The sequence below is a fragment of the Pinus tabuliformis genome, chromosome 1_1 (genome assembly GCF_031772625.1).
Source record: "Pinus tabuliformis cultivar Carrire ecotype Pingquan chromosome 1_1, CPIR1, whole genome shotgun sequence".
NCBI lineage: Eukaryota > Viridiplantae > Streptophyta > Pinopsida > Pinales > Pinaceae > Pinus > Pinus tabuliformis.
The window spans coordinates 492,733,028-492,759,341 of NC_142297.1; the positions used below are offsets into that span (position 1 = coordinate 492,733,028).

At 38.6% G+C, this 26,314-nt stretch overlaps 1 protein-coding gene across 3 annotated transcripts in view; it reads left to right on the forward strand.

Annotated features, from left to right (window-relative positions):
- Nucleotides 1-26,314, forward strand: part of LOC149213932 (medium-chain fatty acid ethyl ester synthase/esterase 2-like) — a 424,233-nt gene that overhangs the window by 254,546 nt on the left and 143,373 nt on the right. For all 3 annotated transcript variants that reach the window (XM_089392144.1, XM_089392145.1, XM_089392146.1), the window contains 2 exons: nucleotides 17,599-17,684; nucleotides 17,960-18,008. In XM_089392144.1, coding sequence (XP_089248270.1) covers nucleotides 17,599-17,684; nucleotides 17,960-18,008 — 135 coding nt within the window. The remainder of the gene's footprint in view (nucleotides 1-17,598; nucleotides 17,685-17,959; nucleotides 18,009-26,314) is intronic.

Sequence of the window (26,314 nt, forward strand, 5' to 3'; positions counted from 1 at the left end):
TATTGGTCCTAAGTGGTTTTGGTCCATGGTATTGAGAAAGGCCTAAAACTATAAAAGGAGGAGAAGATCATTAGGCCAAGGTGTGCAAGTATCGAATATCTGATGAAGTGTGAGATCTAGTATGTAGGTTATTGGGTTATGGTGCATTGTTGGTTTTGAACCAATGATGAACTTTAGCTGATGATGAGGGATAAGATCTAATGATGGATCGGGATTTTAAGGCGTAAAATGAACTATCATTATGTGTTTTTGCTCATGTATAGTCTAGATCTGAATACTGACGCATATATTATTCTGTAAATGATATGATTTGAGTATATCTAAAGTCTGGAATAGCTGCAGAACTCTGAATTTATATTTGCAGATGTATACGTTGGTTGGCTTTGAGAGAAGCACGTGTACACGCAATTTCGACACATGGAAGTAGCGTATACCTTATAAAATATGTTTCAGTCGTTTCTCTTTACTATTGCAAAGTTCTGGGTTCTGGTTTGGGTTTTGGTTACTGTATTCTAGTGGCAGTGTTCTGAATGATCAGATTGATGGGTTGTCTAAGTGAATGATTGATTTGGCTATGGTTGGTTCAAAAGGTGATTGGTTGATGCAGATATATATTGAATGATGTTGTTGATGGATCCAGTCTAAAAATTTATGAAACGTGGTCCCTAGAGGAAGAGAGAAGGTCATAGCCTTCTATAGGTTGGCGCCTATGTACCAGCAAACATATCGGCTAGTACAAGAGCTAGGGGGTTGTAGCTCCCTTCTAGTAGTAGCTGGAAAATGAGAGAAAGTTGTAGCCTTCTATAGGTAGAAGCCTGCATACTGGTATAAGTCTGCACCAGTACCAAATTGTAAACAAATTTTTCTTATTATTAAAAGAAGATAGAGACGACAATAGTATGTGGTTTTTACCCACATTGGGTTTCCACCTTATATCTTGGTGTTCATGTGTGATGCTTATGTGTAATGCTTTATTCTGCTTTTATTACACTGTCTAATTAATATCTGACATATTGGTTAAAGTTTAATGCATGATAAATTGGGTAAATCAAAAGTTCTTTGCATATATGGTGGTTATTTTAATAGTAGTCGCATGTACACGCTGGTTCACTTAGCTAAAGTACTGTATACAAATCTGCCTATGGAAATGAAATATTATTGAGTTACAAATACTGATTCACCCCCCTCTCAGTATTATTTCCAACAATTGGTATCAGAGCAGGTCCTTCAGAAGAAGCTTGATCGCTTGAAGGAAGATCCATCATCATGAGTAATCAAGAAAGCGGGGGATCCATCAGACCACCAATCTTTGATGGGAGCAACTTTGTTTATTGGAAGATAAGAACCACAACCTATCTTTAATCACTTGGAACAGATGTCTGGGAAATCGTGGAAGGAGGATATACATTTCCATCAACAATTCCTACATATACGACAAGTAAAAAGCAATATGAAACCAATGCCAAGGCTGTCAATACATTATTGGGAAGTCTGTCACAATCAGAGTTTGTCAAAGTTATGCAACTCAAATCAGCCAAAGAAATATGGGACACAATCATTCTAAGCTACGAAGGAGACTCTCAGGTAAAACATGCTAAATTGCGAACTCAAAATTCAATATGAAACTCTTAAGATGCACAATGATGAAAGTATAGCTAGTTACTTCTTACGTATAGATGAGGTTGTTAATTGCATGAAGAATTTGGGTGAAGAGATAAAGGAAGTTACCTTAGTTGAAAAGTTTTAAGATCTTTATCTACTAAATTTGAATCAAAAGTATCTGCCATAGAAGAAAAACAGGATCTACAGACTATTACTATGACAGAGCTTCACGGAATCTTAACTGCCTTTGAGATGAGAAGAGGAGGCCCATCAAATATGACAGAAGCCACATTTAAAGCTTCAACAATAGGAAAAGAAGAACTTAATGAATCAGGACATATTTCAGAAGAAGAAGATGAAGTAAACTTTGTCAAGAAGCTTCAACGGGGTTCCAGAAGATTTAGAGGTAAATTACCTTTCAAATGTTTTGCCTGTGGTAGAGTCGGTCATTATGCTGCCAAATGTCCTCATAAAGATAAATATGATAAAGGGAAAGAATCTGCAAAATGGAATAGAAAACAAAGTGTAAGTAAAAAGAGTTACTATACTCATGAAGATAACGATGGATTATCAAATAGTTAAGATAAAATAGTAATGACTATAGACTTCTAATGGCTTATGAAGATGATAAATTTTTGGATGCTTTAGAAGAAGATGACCTTCATGAAGAAATCTCTAAACTCAAGTTTTGTTTAGAAGAAAAGAATATGATTATAGATACCTTGACATATCAACTTGCTGAAAGAGAAACACAATGAAAAACTAGAATGTGAAATTGTGGGTCTAAGAAAGGATCTTGAGAAAACAAAATCTCTCAATCTTAGATTTGCTAAAGGATCATAACCTTAAATGAAATTATCAAAGTGCAACGTTCTCCTCTGATAAAGACAGGTCTTGGATATACTGAAGAAGCACCTCAATCACGGAAGCCGTCAACATCCACTAAAAGATATCTTGATGTAGCAAAGAACAGTGAACAATATGACAATCGTCAGCAAAGGCAGAACACAGATCACCAGGTAAATTAGGCTCAATTTGCTTCAAGGATGAGCAGAAGTCACAACCAACTTCAGGTAAATCATACTCAATTTACTTCAAAGATGAATAGAAACTACAATCACCGGGTCAATAGATTCGATAATTGTAGGAACTTCTTCAATGGTCAATGTTTCTCATGTCATAATTTTGGACACAAAGTTGCTCAATGTGTTGCTTACAAAACCATCATGACTAGAGAAGCACAAAATCAAAGAAATGTGATAGGGATCAAGAAAAGTTCCTATAATAACTTTTCTCTTCTTGAAAATGAAATAGAATGCTCAATCTGTAACAACTTTGGCCATGAAGAATCTGAATGCAGGAGTAAATTTCGGCAAATATATCAAAAGGAACAAACTCTATTAAATCCCAAAATATGGAGAAAGAAAGAACCGCAAACAGAAAGATATGGTATAGCCTTGTATGTAGAAGGACAAGAAAACCAGTAGTAGATCGACAATGGATGCTCAAAACACATGACAGGTGACAAAGAAAAACTACACTCATATAATGCCTTAGAAAAGGAAAAGAATTTCTCATTTGGAAACGACACTCCTGCTGTCATAAAAGGTAGTGGCTCTGTTTTCTTGAAAGAAAAAATTAAAGCTGGGAATGTTATGTATGTTGATGGTCTAAAGCATAACTTGTCGAGTGTCAGTCAAATGTGTGATCAAGGAAATGAAGTGGTGTTTCGATCAAACTGATGTGTTGTTCGTGAGCTTGATATAGGGGAAACCGTGATCAAAGGTATAAGAACTCCAAACAACTTATACATACTCAAGGGAGGACAACAACAGTGCTACCTAAGCAAAAATGATGAAAACTGGCTATGGAACAGAAGATTGGGACATCTAAGCTTTTCTCAAATAAGAAAAGCATGCCGATTTCAGACTGTTCATGATCTTCTAGATATTTGCATTCCTGAAAATACTATATGCAAATCATGTCAATTCCGTAAGCAAATCGGATCTCACTTCATTGGAAAAGAAGGGTCAACTAGTAAGCTTCCTGAACTTGTTCATACTGATTTATGTGGACCATCAAGGAAAAAGTCACCTCGTGGAGAAGAATACTTTATATTGTTCATTGATGATTTTTCTAGAATGTGTTGGATAGGTCTTCTAAAGCATAAAGATGAAGCATTTGAAAACTTCAAAGCCTTCAAAGATTTGGTTGAAATGAATCAGATCGCAAAATCAAATGCCTTAGATTTGATCGAGGAGGGGAATTTACCTCGGATGAATTCTTTGACTTTTGTGAACAACATGGAATAAAAAAGTAGTTCTCAACCGCAAGGACTTCTCAACAAAATGGAGTGGTATAAAGAATGAACAAAACTGTTCAACAAATGGCTCGAGCTATGCTAGATGAATCTAGAACTCCTGCAACCTTCTGGGGTGAAGATGCATTCGTTGCTATCACTATTCTCAACCAAGCAAATGTTCGGGTAAACAACACTCAAACTCCACATGAACTTTGGTATGGTAAGACTCCTACTGTAAAATACTTCAAAGTTTTTGGAAGCAAATGTTACATCAAAAGGACTGATGAAAAACTTGGTAAGTTTGAACCTAGAGAAGATGAAGGTATTCTTCCTGGTTACTCTTCCTGAAGTAAAGGATATAAATCTTATAATAAAAGACTTGGGAAAATTATTGAAAGTATTGATGTTGTGGTTGATGAAGCATGCAAAAATCCAAAACAGATAAAAACCGAAGATTATGACAATGAAGAAGATGAGGATTATTTTCCCACATCAAATCACATTGATTCTGAAGAAGAAACCAATGAAGCACCAGAAGAAGAGATAATGGTAGAAGAAAAGACTTCGTCCAGGTATGTTCAGAAAAATCATCCAGAAACTCAAATTTTAGGGGAAAAAGAGGCAGATGTGCAGACAAGAAGAACTATTATAGAAGCCTCAAGCTATCTTGCATTACTATCTTCCACCGAACCTCAAAATGTAAATGAAACATGCAAAGATGAATGTTGGGTCAAGGCCATGAATGAAGAACTTGAACAAATTGAAAATAATAATACTTGGGAATTAGTTCCTAGACCTCATGATAAGAATATCATAGGAACTAAATGGATATTCAAAAACAAGTTGAACAAAAATGGAGAAGTTATTAGAAACAAGGCCAGGTTTGTTTGTAAAGGATATGCTCAACAAGAAGGTATAGATTTTGAAGAAACTTGTGCACCTGTTGCTAGACTTGAAGCCATAAGGATGTTTCTTGCTCTTTCTAGTTTTCAGAAATTCAAAGTATACCAAATGGATGTAAAATTTGCTTTTCTTAATGGAGACTTAGAAGAAGAAGTCTATATTGAACAACCAGAAGGATTCATTCTTGGAAATGATGCAAAACTTGTATGCAGACTTAGAAAGGCTCTCTATGGTCTAAAACGGGCTCCAAGGGTCTGGTATTACCGTCTTGACAATTATCTCCACCAAAGGGGTCAACGGATAGCAATATTTATACAAAGATGGACACTGATAAATTGCTAATAATTGTTGTGTATGTTGATGATATCATATTTGGTAGCAATGAAGAATCCATGAGTCAGAATTTTGCTTCAGTAATGCAACGAGAATTTGAAATGTCCTTGCTTGGTGAGCTTACCTATTTTCTTGGTCTACAAGTTCAACAAAATAAAGATGGTATTTTTCTCTCACAAACCAAATATCTCAAACAGATCCTGAAAAAATACAGCATGGAAGATTCTAAACCAGTATGTACCCCAATGGTAACAGGATGTAGTCTTAGCTCGAATGATGAATCAACAATAGTACATCAACCAACTTACAAATCCATGATTGGCAGTTTGCTTTATCTAACAATACCTAACCTGACATCATGCATGCAGTGGGAATAGTTGGAAGATTCCAAGCAAATCCAAAGGAACCACACCTTCAGGCAGTCAAAAGGATTTTCAAATATCTTCAAGGAACACAGAACTTTGGTTTATGGTATCCCACAGATACAGATCTTACACTTCATGCATATACAGATGCAGATTGGGTAGGAAGTGTTGATGATAGAAAAAGCACTAGTGGTGGTGAATTTTATATGGATTCCAGGTTAGTGTCATGGTTCAGCAAGAAACAAAGTTCAATTGCATTATCTACAGCTGAAGCAGAATACGTGGCTGCCGCATCTTGCTGCACACAACTACTTTTGATGATGAAAACCTTGCAAGACATTCAGATCACATGTACTCCGCCCATCTCCATTCTATGTGATAATACAAGTGCCATCAATATTTCAAAGAATCCAGTCATGCACTCCAAGACCAAGTACATACCCATCAAATATCATTTTCTACGTGAAAAAGTGCTTGAACAAAAGGTCATATTGGAGTATGTTCCCTCCAAAGCACAGGTTGCTGATATATTCACTAAACCACTGCCCAGAGAGACATTTGAATATCTCAGACAAAAGCTGGGAGTAGTTGCTGCATCATCCTGTTGTTAAATCCTATTTTCTTCAAAGAATGGTGGTTATACGTGAGTTTCATAAAGCGTAGTCGCGTACATACGTGGGTTTCTATGGGCATAGTTGCGTATATGTTGGTTTGAAGAAAACCAGTGGGCCGAACTTAGAAAAAAGGGGTTTGCTATGGTTCTCTCAATTATTTGCTCTGTTTGATGATGGTTTCACTCTGTTGATAACATGTGGAAATATATTGGTCCTCATAAGGTTGTTATATATCTGATTGATGATGATGCTTTGATATCTCTTACTAACATATGCAATGATCAGATCTGATAGTAAACAGGTGGAATAGGTTCATGGGGAGAACATGGTTGATACTCACATATGTTGATTATCATGGTTGATGATATGGGATGTTCCCTAGTGATGATATAATGAAGGTTCTTGTGGAAAGATCATGCTGTTCTTGATAAAAATGTCTGTGTTTTCACATGCATATGATATGATTTTGTGCTACCGCTTGGAGATATGACATATGCTTAGTTGATTCATGGAAGGTTATGATAAGGGAACGCCGCAAGTTGTCTTGATGAGATCAAGAGGATGAGTTCATATATGCCGACATACTTTGACATATGTTGATGATATTTTGGGAACTAATAATGGACATATACAGGTTGCTAGTCTGGATGTTGATTGACAGATGCTACTGATGATAGTTGCTGATGACTATCATGGTCTTGTCTCTGTTATATATGTCATGTATATCATTTAATGTAAAGGTCATGAAAAGACCTAACCCCACTATTCATGGAACAGATGATGTAATGTTTTTTTGTTTTTGTCATGTATAAACATTTGGTATATCCCCACTTGGTTGGGTGGATGAGTCAAATTTGGTATATCCCCACTTGGTTGGGAGATGGATGTATGTATGAGTCATTGGTGATAGGAAGGTCATTAGTGATGTATGTATAGAGTCATGTTATCCTTCTAGAACATCTTTTTGCAGACCTAGCATGTACTCAGGGGGAGCATCATCCTTTGCCTTTGATGTCAAAGGGGGAGAGTGACTTGGTAGTGACTTGGTGTGGTTGTTGCCATCAAGTCCAAAGGGGGAGATTGTTGGCATTACGATACATGTATTGTCCTTGATGGCAACTCACTTTGATGAAAGATCAAAGTATAGCAAGTAAACAACAAAGAATTACAGATCAGTCTTCATAGAATGAAGAAAGAGAGGTATATGCAGGTTCACCATTGACCAAGCTGCGTATACACGCAGGTTCACTGTATACAAGTCGCGTATATGTACACATGCACTTTAATGGAAGGAAAAAGCGTGTATACCTTGGAAAACGAAGTATTTGGTCCGAAGTATTTGGTCCATGGTATTTTGATCCATGGTATTGGTCAAAAGTATCTGGTCCGAAGTATTGACCCTAGGTATTTGGTCCAAGGTATTGGTCCTAAGTGGTTTTGGTCCATGGTATTGAGAAAGGCCTAAAACTATAAAAGGAGGAGAAGATCATTAGGCCAAGGTGTGCAAGTATCGAATATCTGATGAAGTGTGAGATCTAGTATGCAGTTTATTGGGTTATGGTGCATTGCTGGATTTGAACCAAGGATGAACCTTAGCTGATGATGAGGGATCAGATCTAATAATGGATCGGGATCTTAAGGCGTAAAATGAACTATCATTATGTGTTCTTGCTCATGTATAGTCTAGATCTGAATACTGACGCATATATTATTCTATAAATGATATGATTTGGGTATATCTAAAGTTTGGAATAGCTATAGAACTCTGAATTTATATTTGCAGATGTATACGCTGGTTGGCTTTGAGAGAAGCGCGTGTACACGCAGGTTCGACACATGGAAGTAGTGTATACCCTATAAAATATGTTTTAGTTGTTTCTCTTTATTGTTGCAGAGTTCTTGGTTCCGATTTGGGTTCTGGTTACTGTATTCTAGTGACAATACTCTGAATGATCAGATTGATGGGTGTCTAAGTGAATGATTGATTTGGCTGTGGTTGGTTCAAAAGGTGATTTGTTGATGCAGATATATATTGAATGATGTTGTCGATGGATCCAGTCTGAAAATTTATGAAACATGGTCCCTGGAAGAAGAGAGAAGGTCATGGCCTTCTGTAGGTCAGTGCCTATGTACCAACAAACATATCGGCTAGTACAAGAGCTAGGGGGTTGTAGCTTCCTTCCAATAGTAGCTGAAAAACGAGAGAAGGTTGCAGCCTTCTGCAGGTAGAAGTTTGCGTACTGGTATAAGTCTCCACCAATACCAAATTGTAAATAGATTTTTCTTATTATTAAAAGAAGACAGAGACGACAACATCTGGTGGTTTTTACCCACATTGGGTTACCACCTTATATCTTGGTGTTCATGTGTGATGCTTATGTGTAATGCTTTATTCTACTTTTACTACACTGTCTAATTAATATCTAACATACTGGTTAAAGTTCAATGTATGATAATTGGGGTAAATCAAAAGTTCTCTGCATATACGCTGGTTACTTTAATAATAGTTGCGTGTACACGTTGGTTCACTTAGCTAAAGTAGCGTATACAAACTTGTCTATGAAAATGAAATATTATTGAGTTACAAATACTGATTCACCCCCCCTCTCAGTATTATTTCCAACACTTAACAATTTTCGGGACTTCAGGATTGGTAAGATTGCAACATTTTCATTGCTTTCTATCATGTATGAGGGAATGGGGTTGGTAGTTAATAAAGAGCACCGACCTCTTTATGTACCTCGATGTGTGTGATATTGATTGTTGGATTCCTTTGTTGTGGCCTAGCAAAAATGTACCCTTCACTCAAACCAAAATCATTGGTTGGGCATGCTAAGCTTTTCATATGTATATATTATTAGTATTACAAAATGCAATATTAAGAAATATGTATTTTCAAGAATAATATGATGATTTTACCTTTCGTGAGATTCATCTTTTATGTTTTTATATTGCTGCAAAATCTAGCAGGCCTTGTCATGTAGTTCACAAGGTGAGGGCTAGACCTTATAACAACAATGAGGAGATATTGCCGCAATCACCTTAGTAATTCTCCTTCTGCTCTGTAGTGGAATTTTACCACAAGGGAGGCTTCGTAATTTTTTCTATGTATAGGGTTTAAGGTGATGAAAAAAGACTAGGTGAAGGTACTCTATATTGGACAAGGCTTAGCTCTTGTTGGTGAGGGAGCAATACAATACACATAGGTTAGATAAGGACCTTTATAAACTAGGATTTCTTGATATGCATTAATAAGGGAATATCTAGACATGTAAAAGTCAAGGAAAAGGTTGCTAGGAAATTGGATCAACAAAGGAATAGAACAAACCCTCAAAATAGGTGCCAAATTGAAGCTAGGATAGGGTTAGGGTTTCCAAGGCACAAAATTGAATAGGAGAGGATGATGTCAGCCCTATTATGGGAAAACTCACCACCATAAAAGGTATATTTTGTTTTTAAAAGGAACAAGGAGATAAATCTTAGGTTTTTAATCGACCGACATGCATCCATAATGCCTTAGGAACAATTCGACCCTAGGAAAACCCCTAGAGACTCGCCTTAAGAAGTTAGGAAAATATAAAAGGAGAACATATTTTAGTTTTCGAGGTTTTTGATCAACACAAATTTTACCAGTGCCTAATCCTACTTGGGTGATGGAGTCTTAGGGTAAGTTTTCAAAGATAAATGACAAATGATTTGACTAAGGGGGGACATTCAATTTTCCGTGGGGATAAATTAAATAGGAGATGCACACTCGGCGTTCTCCTACGAATTTCAAGGAAGAAGTATTTAACATGCAAAAATTTACCAAGATTTCCCACAAATAATATGCTTTTAGTCATGGATCATAGAAAAACCCTAGCATAATTCATTTACATGTCAAATAATAAAATTCAACAAAACTTACAATTTCTTCCATTGAAAAGATCTTTCAATCCCAAAAAGACGTCTCCAATGCAAAAGCAAGTTTCCAATAACAAATATTCCATAAAAATCACATCTCAACCATAGTTTTAAAATTCGGCCGATTCGAAATGGAAACGGCCGAGTTGATCCGTTTCATTGCCCGAAAATGTGACTCTGTGGAGGAAACAGTTGAGTAGGCCGAGTCAGCCATGACTCGGCCAACTCGGCCGTTTCTGTATTGACTCGGCCGAGTCATAACCAGTGGTCTGTAACCCCATCAAAACAACGATTTGACATTCTTTTAATGACATTTTGAAGTGTTTGCTGATTGGTTTGAACTCCAATGTGTTTTATGAATTAGTTAAATGTTATTTGGGGTCCATTTCCCCCTCCCAAACCCTATTTAACACACTCAAATGCTCTCTACTATTGATATGCTATTCAAATTTCATGGTAATGTTAAATTCTTAAAGTAAAAGTGACATTCCATTCTCCTTAATCTTCATTTTCATCCTTTTACTTAAATTTTTAACATTACCATGACATGACTCAGGATGTTTGAGAGTGGTTTCGGCCTCATTGGATTTCATACGGAGAAAGTAGAATTTTAGATTTCATTCAAAATCCAGCAGACTTATCAGTTTTTCAGGATTTCAGGATTGGAGGATTGCAATGTTTCCATTGAATTTTGTCATGTATTAGGGTATGGAACTCGTATTTAATCACGAGCACCAATCCCTCTATGTACCTTGATGTTAGTGACATTGGTTGTCGAACTCCTCTGGGATTCGCTCCCAAACTAGGAGCTTCTGAAAATGTCGCTCCCGCTCCCGTTTTCGCTCATGTTCCCAAGTAACACAAAGAAGAGAAACCTTTTGGATCAAAAACGGTTAAATGATCTAGTTTATGTCCAATACAACCTCCGGCTCAGACGAAACCGTTTGCTGAACAAAAGACCTGATTCAAATCCCATTGTGTTGGAACTTGGAAGACATTGATCCAACATCAGATTGGGTAGTGGAGAGTCGTCCAACAGAGTTTGATCCTGATTAGGATCTTGATTTAGATTTAGATATTGAGACATCAGTTGAACTTGAACATGCTGTTCAGTTGAATGCAGATCCCAATACACCAGCCTCAGTCTCACAGCCAACAAGGACTTCAGTTGTAGGTGCTTCCTCTGCTCAGCCGCGACAGAAGCGCAGCCACATATCTACTCTATCTCAGCTTGCATCTGCTGCAGTTGCACAGCCTGCTAGTGGTACCACTTCTACAACTGCAATTGGAGATGATGATGATGAGGAGGAGCCATGGGGCCCCCTATCTGACTCTGATGATGATCCAGAGATTGATCGACATGATCTTGGCTCCTCTGGCAGTAGCTACTAGCCAATAGCTGTAGTACTAGTACTGGAGTCTGGTCACAGTTTACTTTTGTTGTAGAGGCCATTTCTAGCCTCCTTGGTTATGTGTTTTTTGTTTTGAGTCTTTGATCATGTATGGCAGTTGACTATGTATTGCCATTGGGTACCATTTTGATATAATGGATTGGTTCATGAGCCTACTTTGATCATATGTTGTCTTCCATCTATATTATAATGCTGTGTGTTTGGAAACATGAATGAAAATCTTTAAAATTATGTTTTTTAAAAATAAAAATAAATATTTAATGTATTTTTTACAACGACCGAGTCATTGAAATCGAGCTGGCCAAGTCATTACCATTTCGGAGTTGGAGTTGGAGTCGATCCTCGGCCGAGTCGGAGTCGGAGTCGATCCTCAGCCGAGTCGGAGTCGAAGTCGGAGTTTTAAAACTATGATCTCAACAGGTAGCGAATAAGACAAAGGCTAAGTCATGCCCTAAAAGAGGGGTCGAAATATCTAGTGTGATGATGAATAGAAAGAATGAAAGGGTCCTCTCTTTATTGGAGGTCCATCCCTTCATTTTACAACAAAATATTAGCCTACAAGCCCCTACAAAATTTTAATTTTTGTGTGTTTGCCAAGACAAGGGGTTACAAGCAAACCTCATAGCTCAAAACAACATAACAATGCCATAAAATTGGAAATGTCTTAGTCGATATCCTCTATAAGCATGACGCTGAACACTTTTTGGGCCATAAATGTTTTGAAAGTGCTTGGATGGGCTAGTGGGATGTTCCCTCATCATAGTCAAATCTAATCCTCGAGGGAAAGTCCTCAAGAAGTGCCTCAAAATGCCTTGAAATGTGAAGGCCATGCTTTGGGTGCCCTATGTCACCCTTTTAAGGGCTAGATGGGTGATGTGCATCTTCTCTCTTTAATGTTATGGCTCCAGGTGCAAGTACAAACCCTCCCTTGTCTTCCTGGGGATGACCATCATCATCGGGACTTCAGATCAAGCAATGCTCATCAAGTAGTGTCAAGGCTATCATGGGGGCATGCTGGGTTCGCTTGGTACAACATTAAGAGTATCCAACACCAAGCAAGAGGAGCTCAATGTTTCAGCATCTGGGGGTGCTCTGAGGTGTCAATCATCTGCTGGAGTCATCAAAGTGCCTAAAACTCTGCTCTGGAGGTGAAACACTACATTTACAAGGTCATCACTACTCATTGGGAAGTGCAAAATGACTTGGGCATGATGTGTAGTGGAGACATATAATGTGCCCTCAAAGACCTTTGTTGTTATGTGAAAGACCACTTGGTAAAACCATCTCAAAATCAAGTGAAAGTCACCAATCATTAGGGATAGTGACCATAGATGCATCATAGTGGACCATACTTAATTGTTAAGGGCAGAGTAACACATAAAATTGGGATCACTTTTAAATACCTAGCTAGACCAAGTCTCGTAAAAGTGTTCCCTACTTGTGTTAGGGATGCTAGACGGTCAACCCTATTAGGTGTTTTGAACCCTTAAGTGGAGGTGACATGTTGTAGGTCAGCCCTTCAATCCATTGGTGTTTGTGATAATGATGGCAATGGATGGGAAAGACTTAAAGGCAAGGTGCCATAGTCACATGACCAATTGATGGAGGTCCATCATCTTGAGTGTATATACTATAGATGTAAGGAGGGAGCAATCGTGGAGGCATGAGTTACCCCTTTCCTCGAACTACTTTTTTTTTCCCTCTGGTGCACCTTTTACTTCTTTTTGATAATACTTTTATAAGGAGCATAGCTCAGGTGTCCACACTTTCTTTTAATGATTTAGCACTTATTTACCTCTTAATGATGAGCCAGTTTCTTGCTCATCAGGGATGGGACATGCAAGGGTTCCTTTATTAGTGTTGGAGCATCAAGTGCTTAGGAACCAAGTGATGGTTAATGAGAGGGTAGGCCTCATGTTAGGCCTTTTCCCATGTGATAATCAATGTCCAGGACATCTTTTGCATTTTAATTTTCTTTTTCTTTTGTTGTGGCCCTTTTTATGCCTTTTCCTTTCTTGTAGTTGCATCAACCTTCAAGGCAAAGTTTCCCACCTAGAGTCAAGGATGAGGATATGAGGGTGCCAATCCCAATGAACCAATGACAACAACTTGAGGGATGGATATGAAATATGGGGAGTGGTGTAGAGTGGTAATTGTCGAAAGGTTATGGACACACCACTTCAATCCAAGTCCCCCAAGTAGTGCCCCTCTTATAGTCCTAAGGCCTCAGAGGAGGTCCCATTGGACTGGGGTCAAAAACTAACCTTCCTAGTAAAGTTAGAGAACATGTTTACAATCAAGATTGATCAATTATTCAGATCACCCCTTAATCCATGTTAGAGTGCCCAAAACATTAAATAAAAGCACATGATTGCAAAATTGTTAAAGTACGTGTTGAATGATGATCCACCTTCCTTCAAGAGGAATGCCACATTGTGAGAGGTGTCTGATTGGTGCAAATGGCAAACGAATATGGCATATTATCATAAACTGAACAATGTAGGGTTGTTGGTTGGCTACCTGTCTAAAGAAGGAGAGGAAATTTCTCCTATGAGTTTACCCACTCTTTGGCAGCTAACGCACACCATATTTTAATGCTCGGATTAGGTAGTTTCATCAAAATTTGGTGGTGTTGCCTGATGTCCCTAGAGGATTGAGGTATCAGCAAAGGGTGATACTAATGATGAGGATCCCAATATAAACGATGGTGGAACATTGCTTGTCATTTAATGATCTTTCTCTTTTATTCATAATGATTTCTTTCCAAGTTTCAATATATATATATAAACTTGGAAAGAAATTATTATGAATAAAAGAGCAAGACCATTTAAATGACATACAATATATGTATGTATGTATATTAATATATCTATTTTTTCCGTTTCCAAATTTTTGGGGGTCATGTTTCCAATGCATTTCCGTTCCCCTGTGTCATGCAACTTTTCCATGAACCTCTACTTTTCATGAAAAGTGGTTTTTGGTTTACCACAAACCATAGACAAACCATAATTATAGGGGTATACTTGCCTCATGAGGGCTTACATCATTAGTTGACATAAGTACATATAGTTTCAAGTACATTTTCATTTTATGGCTAATCTAGGCATTTTGAACATAGGACCATGACCATTTTCTTTTCCATCATAAAGAACAACATTATCAAGGAGGATCATCAAACTTCTTAGAGATTTGAATGGTTGACAGATTGCATTATTTTCACTGCTTATTTTTACCTTAATTAGTTGCTCCATTCTTATTTTTTTCTTCTTTTTCAATCTTTCTTCCTTGTCTTGTCTCTCTTTTCTTTCCACTTGCTTGTTTTGTTTATACCTAAGTGTCTATCTTATTTCTTCACTTACATGATTTCATCTTCTATCTTGGTTTTGCTACATTATCCTTGTCAATTTCTGCTTCATTTGCTCATGTCAAGGACTTTGTATTGTTGGTTCTTTCTTCCTCTCACATTTGCATCTTTTGTGGTCTTTCTTTTACTCTTTTCCTTTTTTTTCCCTTCTATCATCAACATGTCATATGGACTTTGCATCTTCTTCTTTCTGTACCTACATAAATGTCGTTTAATATAATGTTATCAAGGTCCAACAAAACAACCTGTGACCTTGGCTTGGTAAACTTAATTGACTCACTAATGTCATGATTTCTTGGACTCTCACTATGACTTTCCAAAGGCTTCATTACATATCTGGGATCTTTCAACTCACATTTAGACTTGACTTTAAACTTAACATTTGCTTGACTCAACTAGACTCTCAAGTTGACTGTCTTTAACTCTTTACATCAATGAACATTTGACTTTGACGTGATATTAATCAACTCAACTGTTCATGACTCTTGACTTTTAAGTTTTCATATATTTAAACAAATTGTTGCAATGCCTTTTCTCAAGCACCTCGCACGAGACTGGGAAAAAGAGTGCTAGATTATGACATGATAAGAACAATCTTTGCACTCAATATAGACCAATTTGCAAATTTGACCATCTTCAGGTCCTTGCCCATTGAAATTCCCTTCTCTTTTCTCTGTTTTCCTTGTATTAATGATCTCTTTGTCTAATAATAGAATATGTTTTCAAGACGAGTCAACTATCAATCTTAACTATTTTTCAATAGTTGAAACTTGAAACTTCAAGCCTTATCTTCCATTCTCTTAATAGTCTTTGTCACCTAGGCAATAGACTTTTCATTATAAAATTTTTCTTAATGGGGGGCACACACACACACACATAATTGGCATCTGACGGGCCCTCATATCTTCATGTGACTGTACATTGGCCAAATCATATCCATTGCTTGGCTTAAATACATCACGGTGGTTGGTTAAAAAGCAAAGCTCCGAATGTTTAGTGAATTTTAGAAGGCATATTTCTGCCATGACCACATTTTTATGCATAAATGAGATCGATGAAGTTGGCCCGTCTGGGGTGCATTCTGCATTCTTTAGTGCCATTCACATCCTGATCTTTTTCACTAAGATTAAGAAACACATTTGTGCCACTAATTGCAGTGTATCTCAATTGCTAGAGTTTATGAGGTGGATTGTTGCAGGTAGGTAGCTAGATTCATCACTATATTTTTCTTGATCTCTGAACTGATATTCTGCAAAGCACACCATTTCTCTATCTGTTGCACGTTACAATCAATATAAATACAAATCGAACATGAAATGGTTCCAGCTACTGTGTCCAAGGATATACAATCTACATGAATGGCCCATATAAATGGAAAGAACATCATAATTGAGTGCATATCCAAAAACAACTGTCTACCTTTATCAAAACAAGCATGCCAAAACAAAACTGCCTGTAGATATATCACAATATGGCATAGCCACGAGTGCTCTGAGTCTTTGGTCAAATATTGCAATGATTCCTTGGCTTTTCTCCAGCCTTCACTACCGATGACCTCTGTCTTTAACTTGGGTCTTCTCTGCAATGGGTTGGGTGACCTCGTTCATCGCCCTGCGACCATATTTCCCAGGCTTATAGCTTGTAGATTTTTCTTTTGGCAGCAGGAACTGAACCTTCTGCGATCAGCTGAGTGATTTGCGCTAATAAATCTATCAACTGTTATTTGAAGTCGAAAATTGGGATTCTCCTTGTACACTGGAGAGAGTAATCTCTTTGCCAAAATTGCATTGCAATTTGCAGTAGATTAGGCCTTCCATGAAGTAGCGTGGATATTTTATGGCTTTCTAGTGACTCTGCTCTGGCAGTAGTTCTTCTCCACGATTTTCAGCTGAAGTCACATAGATCTCCATGCCAAAGCTCTGATACCAACTGTTGGGTATAGTGTTCGCAATGAGTAAACTCAAAACACATACTAAGCAAGGGACACGGGGAGAGTTTACACTCAAGAAACCCCTGAAGGGGAAATTCCATTAAATCAATTCATACCTGTGTGTGTTTGTATTTTATAATTGGTCCCTTTATATATCTTTAGGTGACCATAACATTTATGTCATAATAAGATACTCTATTCAACCATCTCCACAAATATCTCCAATATTCTCTCTAAATCTTTCAATCATTCTATGAGATTCTCATCCCTAACTCCCCTCCTTGTTCTCATCTTTGATTCATACATAGACTTCTATTCATGGTCTACTTCATTCACATATTACAATGTATTCATCAATGTCACAAGTAGTAGTTAACCCTTCAATCTATCAGTTGGGTATGTAATTGAATAATGGACTGGAACTTCTCATCTTTAATTGTATTTATTTCTTTTTGGAACAGTGTTTGAAATGCTATTTATTATTAGAGTCTATGATTACCTGGTCATAGTCATATTCATCGGAGCCTTGAATTCACCCTTTTTTGCTATGGATGCAAGCATTTGACTAACCCTTTAAAACATAGAGTGAAAGCTAAACAATGATAATAGTAGAAGGGAATGTTGTAGATAAAAGGAAGCTTATTCTAGTGCTTTAAATACCCTTGTAAAGTAAGTGATTAAGACATATAGATCTGCATGAAATCAAAGACGATAATAATTATATCTTTAAGCATCACACCTGAAATGGACCGGTTGCTCTTTACTTGTTACCTTTTATTTAAATTCTGGAAGATGAGAATGTGATCTTTTGGTATCATCCCTGGTCCTCATATTTAATACCTTTTGAGGTTAATGCCTTTTTTATTTCAGATATGTGGTCGCTTTATAAAGAGGAGCTTTGTCCAAAGAGTATATGACAAAATGCTGACTACTGGTCTTCGAGGTTATGCTCAGCTGTAGGTATTCGGATATTTTCAGTTATTTGAGTGATTGTTTGTGCGATACTAAAGGGCTATCTGTCGCTCTTGCTGTGATTTGAATTGTGTTTAAACTTTATATCTATGAAGGTGCTTGATCTATTTTATGACACATGATAATAGAGATCCCAAGTAATTGCTGCCTGAAGAAAGTAAGCTAGAGGCCTTCTTTTCTTAAAAGCAGATCTATGTTGTGATTTTTATAGTGTCCCAATTATGCGTGATCTTTACTTGCTTCTCATTTAACTTTGCAGACATCAGAGTACTGTTAGCCGGCTTGCAGATTGGGAATTAATAAAAAAGGTTAGTAATACATGCATCTTTCTTTGTGCTTCCATTTAAATAAGTTTTGTTTTCAGCATTCTCTACTACGTTTATTTTTTATTTTTTTTTCTTTTTGATGAAATTAATGTACTTGGCAATTGGCATATAGCTATCCTGTTGATTTTTATACAAGAGCACAGTAAAATACTATTTTCTGCTAGATAATTACTACCTAATGATTTTCACACAGTATTCTTATGCCACTGATATCATTGAGCAATCACACTTCAAAAAATATCAACACTAAATACAGTGAATACAGCAGAAACAGTAAAGATCAAAGAAAGACAGCCATGTGCAATAGAGACACTATTTTTACCCTGGTAAACCCAACCTTGGGAGAAAACCCAACAATTTTTCTTTAGGAGAAATTATTCTTCAGCAAGTTTGTACAAATCAACAATTTGTCTAGAAATCTGTGTCAATATCGAAGTCAAAATATCAGTCAAACCATGGCCACCTTCTGTGTTCAACAACAACATCCAACGGGCCTTGGCCTGTCCTTTTCAAAGTCTATGGCAGGCCCTGCACGCCCCGCTGCCTATGGCCTACAGTCTATGGCCCTGCTCTGCGATCAATGCCCAGTCAATTTAGCTCGTTCAAAAGGCAGATAAACTTGGTCAAACTTGTCCTTCTAGATCACATGTACATCTGTCCAAGAGAGATGATGAAGAGAGATAGAAGACTTGCTTGATGGTCAAAATGAAATGTCACATCACAGATATATACTTGTCGAATGTGGGTAAAATTACCCAAGGGACACACCCTTTCACCCCCTGAGCCAACTTGATTTCTTGGGCTGAGTTGGAGACCTCAAAAATAAATTTATTAAATTTTTTTAGGCCATATGGGAATACCTCCCGACGCTACAGAGAACCAGTACTCCCTCCTAGCGAGGGATGTATTCTCCTTGGCTGCAATAAGTTTCCTTTTAGTTGAAATTTCTCCTCCACAGGAAAAGTGCATGAGCTTGCTATGTTGGTGCATGTCTATAGAGTATAGATCACTCCATCTTGGAGTAGGCAATGTGAGTATCTTGGGCCATTTATCGCTGGCCAAATCAACATGGCCCGGCCGAAGTCCTTTATGGCTCTTTTAGTAAATGTATCTATCTCCTCTGGTCAAATCAGCATGACCCATCCAAAGTCCTTCATGGCTTCTTAAGACAGGATCTGCCCCTAGACCATCCACCCATGGCCAAATCAGCATGGCCCAACCAAAGTCCTTTATGGCTTCGTAGGTGAATTTCATTTATCTCCTCTGGTCAGATCTGCATGTGTTGAAAATAATAGCAAAAACGGGTTCCTTGATTTGTCCCTTAATTCAAGGAGCCTCAATGAGTTTCTCCTTGAGCATGCACGTGTTCCTATGAGTTAGGAGCTAATTCCTAAAAAATAGGACGAGTTCCTAAAATCTAGGGCAAGTTCCTAAATGTTAGGAGTGCAAGAAGCAGTTGACAAGTGCTAATTAGTGGAAGGCCGAGTTTACTGTCTAGTAGTGTGAGTTATTTTGGGTAAAGAACGCGTTGATTGAGTCAGGCTCCTAAAATATAGGAAGGACAAGTTAACACAACTAGTGAGCTTTTGTTAAATAGTCAATCAACAGTTAGAATTTCCTCAAATATAACTTGCTAGTAATAGCCTAATCGAAGTGCTTATAAGGAGGAACCAAGTCATAATTTGATCATTGTCTTGTGAGCATGAGTTGGTGAGACAAGATAATAGAGCCCACGTGTTGTCTTGTGAGTGCAAGTTGGTGAGACAAGATAATAGAGCTCACAGGTTGTCTTATGAGCACGAGTTGGTGGGACAAGATAATATAGCTCACAGGTTTGTGAGAAGGTTGCACAAGGTTGTGTGTGGATTTTGTGAGAGATAGAATGAGCCAAGGGGAGGTTTGTGCGAGTTGGTAGAAGGCAGATTTCCCTTGCTCTTGCGCTAGGAATTGAGAGAAGAGTTCAAGAAAGGGAAGACGACAACGTGATCAATATTTTTGCAAGAGTTTCGAGCTTAGATCAAACAGGAAAGACAACTGTCTTTCAGATTGAAACACTTGTATTTGTAAGAGATCAATTGCTCAGTTTCCATCAATAAAATTCTCAAACAAGCAGAGGGTTTTCCAAACCAGGTTCCCTAGAAAAAAAAATTGTGTTTTGAATTGTGTGATTGTGTTTATTTCTATTCGTATTTCGCTGCAAGGTTTAGTAGAGAAATTTTGTGTCTATATGAAAAGAAAGTGTTTTTTCAGATTGTTAATATTAGCAAATCAGAATTTCGTGGATTTTTTACATGGTATTAGATCGTGGATCAGAATAAAGATAGCACATTCAAGAGAAAATTCATCATAGTGAGTGGGCATATTGTTGATTTGGGATAGCATCAGATGTGCTCTAGCCACAAAATTTGGTGGAGAGGTTGAGGCACATGAGATCTCCAATACCCAGAAAGGGTTTGGGCATATTCTAAATGGATCAAGAGATATTAAAATAATTAATATTTTTAATGGAGTCCCTCAGTCTAAACTTAAGGAAAATAAAATATTAATGTGTATTAATATGAATTTGTGTTAGAGTGGGTTCAAAAGACATGGATCAAGCCAGATCTAATATTAGCTATTGATTTGGGATTTAATCTTAGCTGTTGAGATGTCAACATGAAAAATATAAGAGGAGGCTTGAGGGTCACTTGGAGAACACACCAGAGTGATCAGTCATTCTATTCTCTAGAGCGGGGTTTGCTAAGAGAGATAGAATTAGTAATCGGGAGAGCAGCTGAGGGGCATTGAGTATAGAGAGCCAAAGAGGAAGAGATAGTGCCGGGATAGCAGCAGAGCAACCAAAGAGAGAGACGCAGGAGCAGTGAGTGCTCATGCAGGGCCACGCAGAGACAGCCAAGTGTTGAGCAGAGCACCAGAGGGGCCAGCGTAGCTGACACAGAGGCTCAGAGAGCTGACATAGGTCCTCCTGGGGTTGACGCAAGGCCAACGCTGGGCTAGGAGAGGTTGAAGCAGTCCAAATTGGGCAGACGCTGGGGTTTCAGGGGCAGATTTGTGCTGAGTAGCTGCTGGAAGGATTATCCGAGGTTTTAGCCAGTAGATTTGTCTGAAACTGAGAGGTATTATTGCTAAGGAAATTCTCTATTGGGTAGGCTAGTTTCGGCGCCTAGATAGTACTCTGATATTGCTTATTAAGAAAACCCTCAGATAGCTGGCATCGATTTTCTGGGTTTTTCCGGGGACATTAGTCCAGAAAATAATGGTGTCATACGGTGTGTTTGTTCTTGTTTCTTTTAGTTGCTGATCTGTAATATGTTGAGCACGCACAAGTGTTTATTTTCAGTGTTTACATTGTAAATAACTTGTTAAGGAAAATAACAAGTAGGTAAGAACATAGTTGTGGGGGAGCACCTCCACCCCCCTTGATCCCGCTCCCAATCCGCGTTCCGGGCGGGAGCGACTCGGGAGCGGGTCGGGAGCGTTTTGCCTTTTTTGCAATGATGTTCCAAATGCAATTGTTTTTCAAAGAAACAAATAAGTTTTTAGTGGGGCAGCTTAATGATCAAGTCTATGGCCCTAGTATTGATATGCGATTCATAGTAATGTTAAATTCTTAAAGTAAAAGTGACATTCTCTTTAATCTTAATTTTCATCCTTTTACTTAAATTTTTAACATTACCATGAAATGACTCAGGATGTTTGAGAGTGGTTCCGACCTCAATGGATTTCATATGCAAAAAGTAGAATTTTAGATTTCATTCAAAATCCAGCAGACTTATCAGTTTTTTAGGATTTCAGGATTGCATTGTTTCCATTGAATTTTGTCATGTATTAGGGTATGGAACTCGTATTTAATCAAGAGCACCAATCCTTCTATTTACCTTGATGTTAGTGACATTGGTTGTCGAACTCCTCTATCATGACCCTCCTAAAAATGTACGCATCACTCAAACAAAATCTTGACTTGACATGCTATGCTTTTTCTATCTTATGTTAATGCTTAGAGGGTTATATTAATGACAAAGATCCCTATACAGATACAGAGGTAATGACAAAAATACCTTTGGATATTAATGCTTAGAGGGTGATATTAATGATAAAGATCTTGGTTTCCCAACAAGACTAAAAAATTAGACATTTCTCGTTGTGGCAAGAGGCCCAAGCATAAGCAATAGATAATAGATTTACTTGTCTTTTCTAGTTTCTAGTAGTTTTTATAACTATTGACTCTTTCATATTTATTATGATATTTTTTTAAACAATATATGACAATTTAAGTTTAAAGTTGGCAATTATAACTCAGTAGTAATGAATTATGAATATGATGCTTCATGAAAGTTGAAAGTTGTTTCATTTCATTTTATAACATTTCATTTCATGTTAGATATTATTTGTTGTAATGGTTACGCTTAGCTTACAAGTACATCTTTGGTGATCAATGATGATAAATATTATATATTGAATTTTGAAAGCTTGAAACTTTAAGATTGATGAATCATGACTCAATATGTTGTGTGTTACAATGTTACTAACTGGTAGACATGGTTGATGAAGATTATAACTTCTAGATGATTGTTGTTATATGGTTCAATCTATGTTTTTTTATGTTTTTTATATCTAATTCATCATTCTAGAAGTTTTTGTTGACATATATGTATCAAAATATAAAAATATAATATATATATATATATATATATATATATATATATATATAACGCTCCGGGATTCGCTCCCAAACCGGGAGCTTTTGAAAATGTCGCTCCTGCACCCATTTTCGCTCCCGCCCCCAAGTAACATTGGGTAGGAATAAATCAAATGAAGTGCATGGAGGGTTTCTAACTAAGTAAACTTAGAAACTTCAACATGGTATCAGAGCATGATTGCAGATCACAGGAGGACTAAAAGACATCAGCGGAGCAGAGTAATAGCAGCAGAAAACAATTGTCTCGAGGTGACAAAAGCTGTTTCTAGCAACGCAAAAGCCAAGGAGTGTGACGTAGAGCCAACCAGGGCCACGTAGAGGAAGCTGGGAGCTGCGCAGAGCCCTAGAAAGGCTAGCGTTGCTGATGCAGAGGGTCAGAGAGCTGACGTAGGGCATCCCAGGGTTGACGCAGACCCATTCAGGGTGACGTAGAGCCAGCGTGAGGCAGAGAGGGGCTGACGCAGTTCACAGAGGGGCAGTTGCTAGGGTCTAGAATGCTGCAGGAATATTGCAGAGTGGATTTGGTGAGGTATTGTAGTCAGAACAATACCTGATAGAGCAGGGCCAAAGGAGTTGTTACCGAGGGTTTCTAGCTGAGGAACCTGGATCATAAGTGCAGTTGCACAAGTCGATTAGAGTAGGGGGCATCTCGACAAGCGATAGAAGGATTTCTAGGAAGGAAATCAAGACTCAGAAGGAGTCCAGAAGAGAACTTCTAGACGGGAAGTAGAGACTCAGAAGAATCGAATAGAAAACTTCCAGGAGGGAAGTAGAGGAGCATCATGGCACTACACGGGGTAAGAGACCAGGATAGACTAGATGGAGCATCAAACTTCGCAGTCTGGAAGGCCAAAATCTTATTAGTGCCTGACAGGAATCATGTTAGGGACATCGCCTTAAAGGTAATAGTCGTCCCACTCAACCCTAATGATAATGACAGGTACAAAGAGGCAATGGTGAGGGCCAAGTGCATTATCCTTGACGGGGTCAAGGATCATGTGGTACCACATATAGCCGAGAAGTAAACGGCATTTGAGATGTGGGAGGCTCTCAAGAAGCTGTATCAACATACTTTTGTGCAGAGAAGAATACTGCTCGAGAACCAGATGAGGAGTGTATCAGATGAAGAAGGGTCAACCGATTGACACCTTCCTCAGAGGACTGAATGAGATCCAAGACAAGTTGACTGCTATAGGAGTGACACCGGATCAGGAGCTTATGGTGAGGACAACCCTGAACGCTGTCTCAGAAGATTGGGAAGTATTTTTCCATAGTATTTTGGGCAGAGGGACTCTCCCACCTTGGGATGAGATGTGGACAACTCTTCGCCAGGAAGAGATTAGACGACAGTCGAAGAACAGGTAGCAGCAAGAAAGGGATCGAGGTCAAGTAGGAGGAGGAGGATGTGGCCCTAGCATCTGAGGGAAAGCAGGAAAAGCAGAAGAAGAAAGACCTCTCCAAGATTAAGTGCTTCCACTGTGGGGAGATGGGTCATTATGCGACCCAGTGTCCAAGGAAGAAGAATAAGGGAGAGTCTTCTGAGAATAAGGTAGCGCCAGCATGTGCAGAGAAGGAAGTTTTGACAGACGATCACTGTGCCATGAGTGCACTCGCACCACTTGAGCAGAAGTGGGGAGACATCAAGTTGTAGTTAGGTGGACTATAGACGATGAGGGGCATGATCCTTGAGGTACCCAGCCTCTTGGATTAGACCTTGCTACAGGAGCCCCGTTGAGGAGTAGCAGGATTGACTGAGTCGGGTAGAGACGGATGCAAATGGAGCGACAGAGAGAGCTACAGTGCATGAGTCTTGACACAGTGCGAGGCTAGTAGGCTGCAACAGTGCGAGAGGCACAGAAGTGTTGCACCAGTGCAAGACAACACAAAGAGGTGTGCAATAGTGCGAGATGCAGGAGAGCTGTTGCAACAGCACAAAGGTCAGAGAGGGAGCACTTGTCAGTGGCAGAGGGAGCTTTAGCATCAATGGGTGTGTGTAGCCCAACAGGGAGTCAGTTGGGAGATCAGTTACTTACTTCTCACTAACTGAGTTGCAGTGTACTAGTGGGTGGCAGGATGCAACATGATGAGAGGAGGTGCAGTGTGGATGCAGTACTGGGAGAAAGGACCAACAGCAACACAGATGTAGAGGGAGCTGTCGTACAGATGCAGTAGTGGCAGTGGCAGAAGCATGGGCAAAAGTACAGGATGTAGCAGTGCAGAGGATGTTGGGCAGGAAGGCCTAGCATCAGCACAGGTATCGATGCTGGATGATCAGAGTAATACTCAATGAGGAGTATTGCTAGAGCACAGTCCTCGCTAAGAGGGAGTGTTGATTTGGGGTAGCATCAGATGTGCTCTAGCCATGAAATTTAGTGGAAAGGTTGGGGCACATGAGATCTCCAATACCCAGAAAAGGTTTGGGCAGATTCTAAACAGATCAGGAGATATTAAAATAATTAATATTTTTAATGGAGTCCCTAACTCTAAACTTAGGGAAAATAAAATATTAATGTGTATTAATATGAATCTGTGTTAGAGTGGTCCAAAAGACATGGATCAAGGCAGATCTAATCTCAACCATTGATTAGGGATTTAATCTCAGTTGTTGAGATGTCAACATGAAAAGTATAAGAGGAGGCTTGAGGGTCACTTGGAGAACACACTAGAGTGATCAGTCATTCTATTCTCTAGAGTGGGGTTTGCTAAGAGAGATAGAATCAATGATCGGGAGAGCAGCTGAGGGGCATTGAGTACAAATAGATAGAGAGGCAGAGATAGTGCCGGGATAGCAGCAGAGCAACTAAAGAGAGAGATGCAGGAGCAGCTAGTGCTCACGCAGGGCCACGCAGAGGCAGGGAAGTGCTGTGCAGAGCACCAGAGGGGCTAGCGTAGCTGACGTAGAGGCTCAGAGAGTTGACGCAGGTCCTCTTGGGCCTGATGCAGGGCCAAAATTAGGCTAGGAGAGGTTGACGCAGTCCAGATTGGGCAGACGCTGGGGTTTCAGGGGCAGATTTGTGCTGAGTAGCTGCCGGAAGGATTATCCGAGGTTTCAGCGAGTAGATTTGTCTGAAACTGAGAGGTATTACTGCTAAGGAAATTCTCTGTTGGGTAGGCTAGTTTTCGCACCTAGATTATACTCTGATATTGCTTAATAAGAAAACCCTCAGATAGTTCCACCGGTTTTTCGGCATTGGGTTTTTTCGGGGACATTAGTCCAAAAATAATGGTGTCATATGGTGTGTTTGTTCTTGTTTTTTTTAGTTGTTGATCTGTAATATGTTGAGCCTGCACTAGTGTTTATTTTCAATATTTACATTGTAAATAACTTGTTAAGGAAAATAACAAGCAGGTAGGAATAAATCAGAGAAAGTGCATGGAGGGTTTCTAACTAAGTAAACTTAGAAACTTCAACACATATGATCTGTGATAGCTATAACACTTAAGGAGCTAGTTCAGGTGGAGCGAAGGATAAAGGTAGGGTCTCTTTTGAAGTCTGGATAGGGCCAAGTTAAGGGTAGATTGCAGGGAACATTTAAAGGCAATTCGTGCATGGTGTTTGGATATAAATCTTTGTGTATAGGTTGCAACA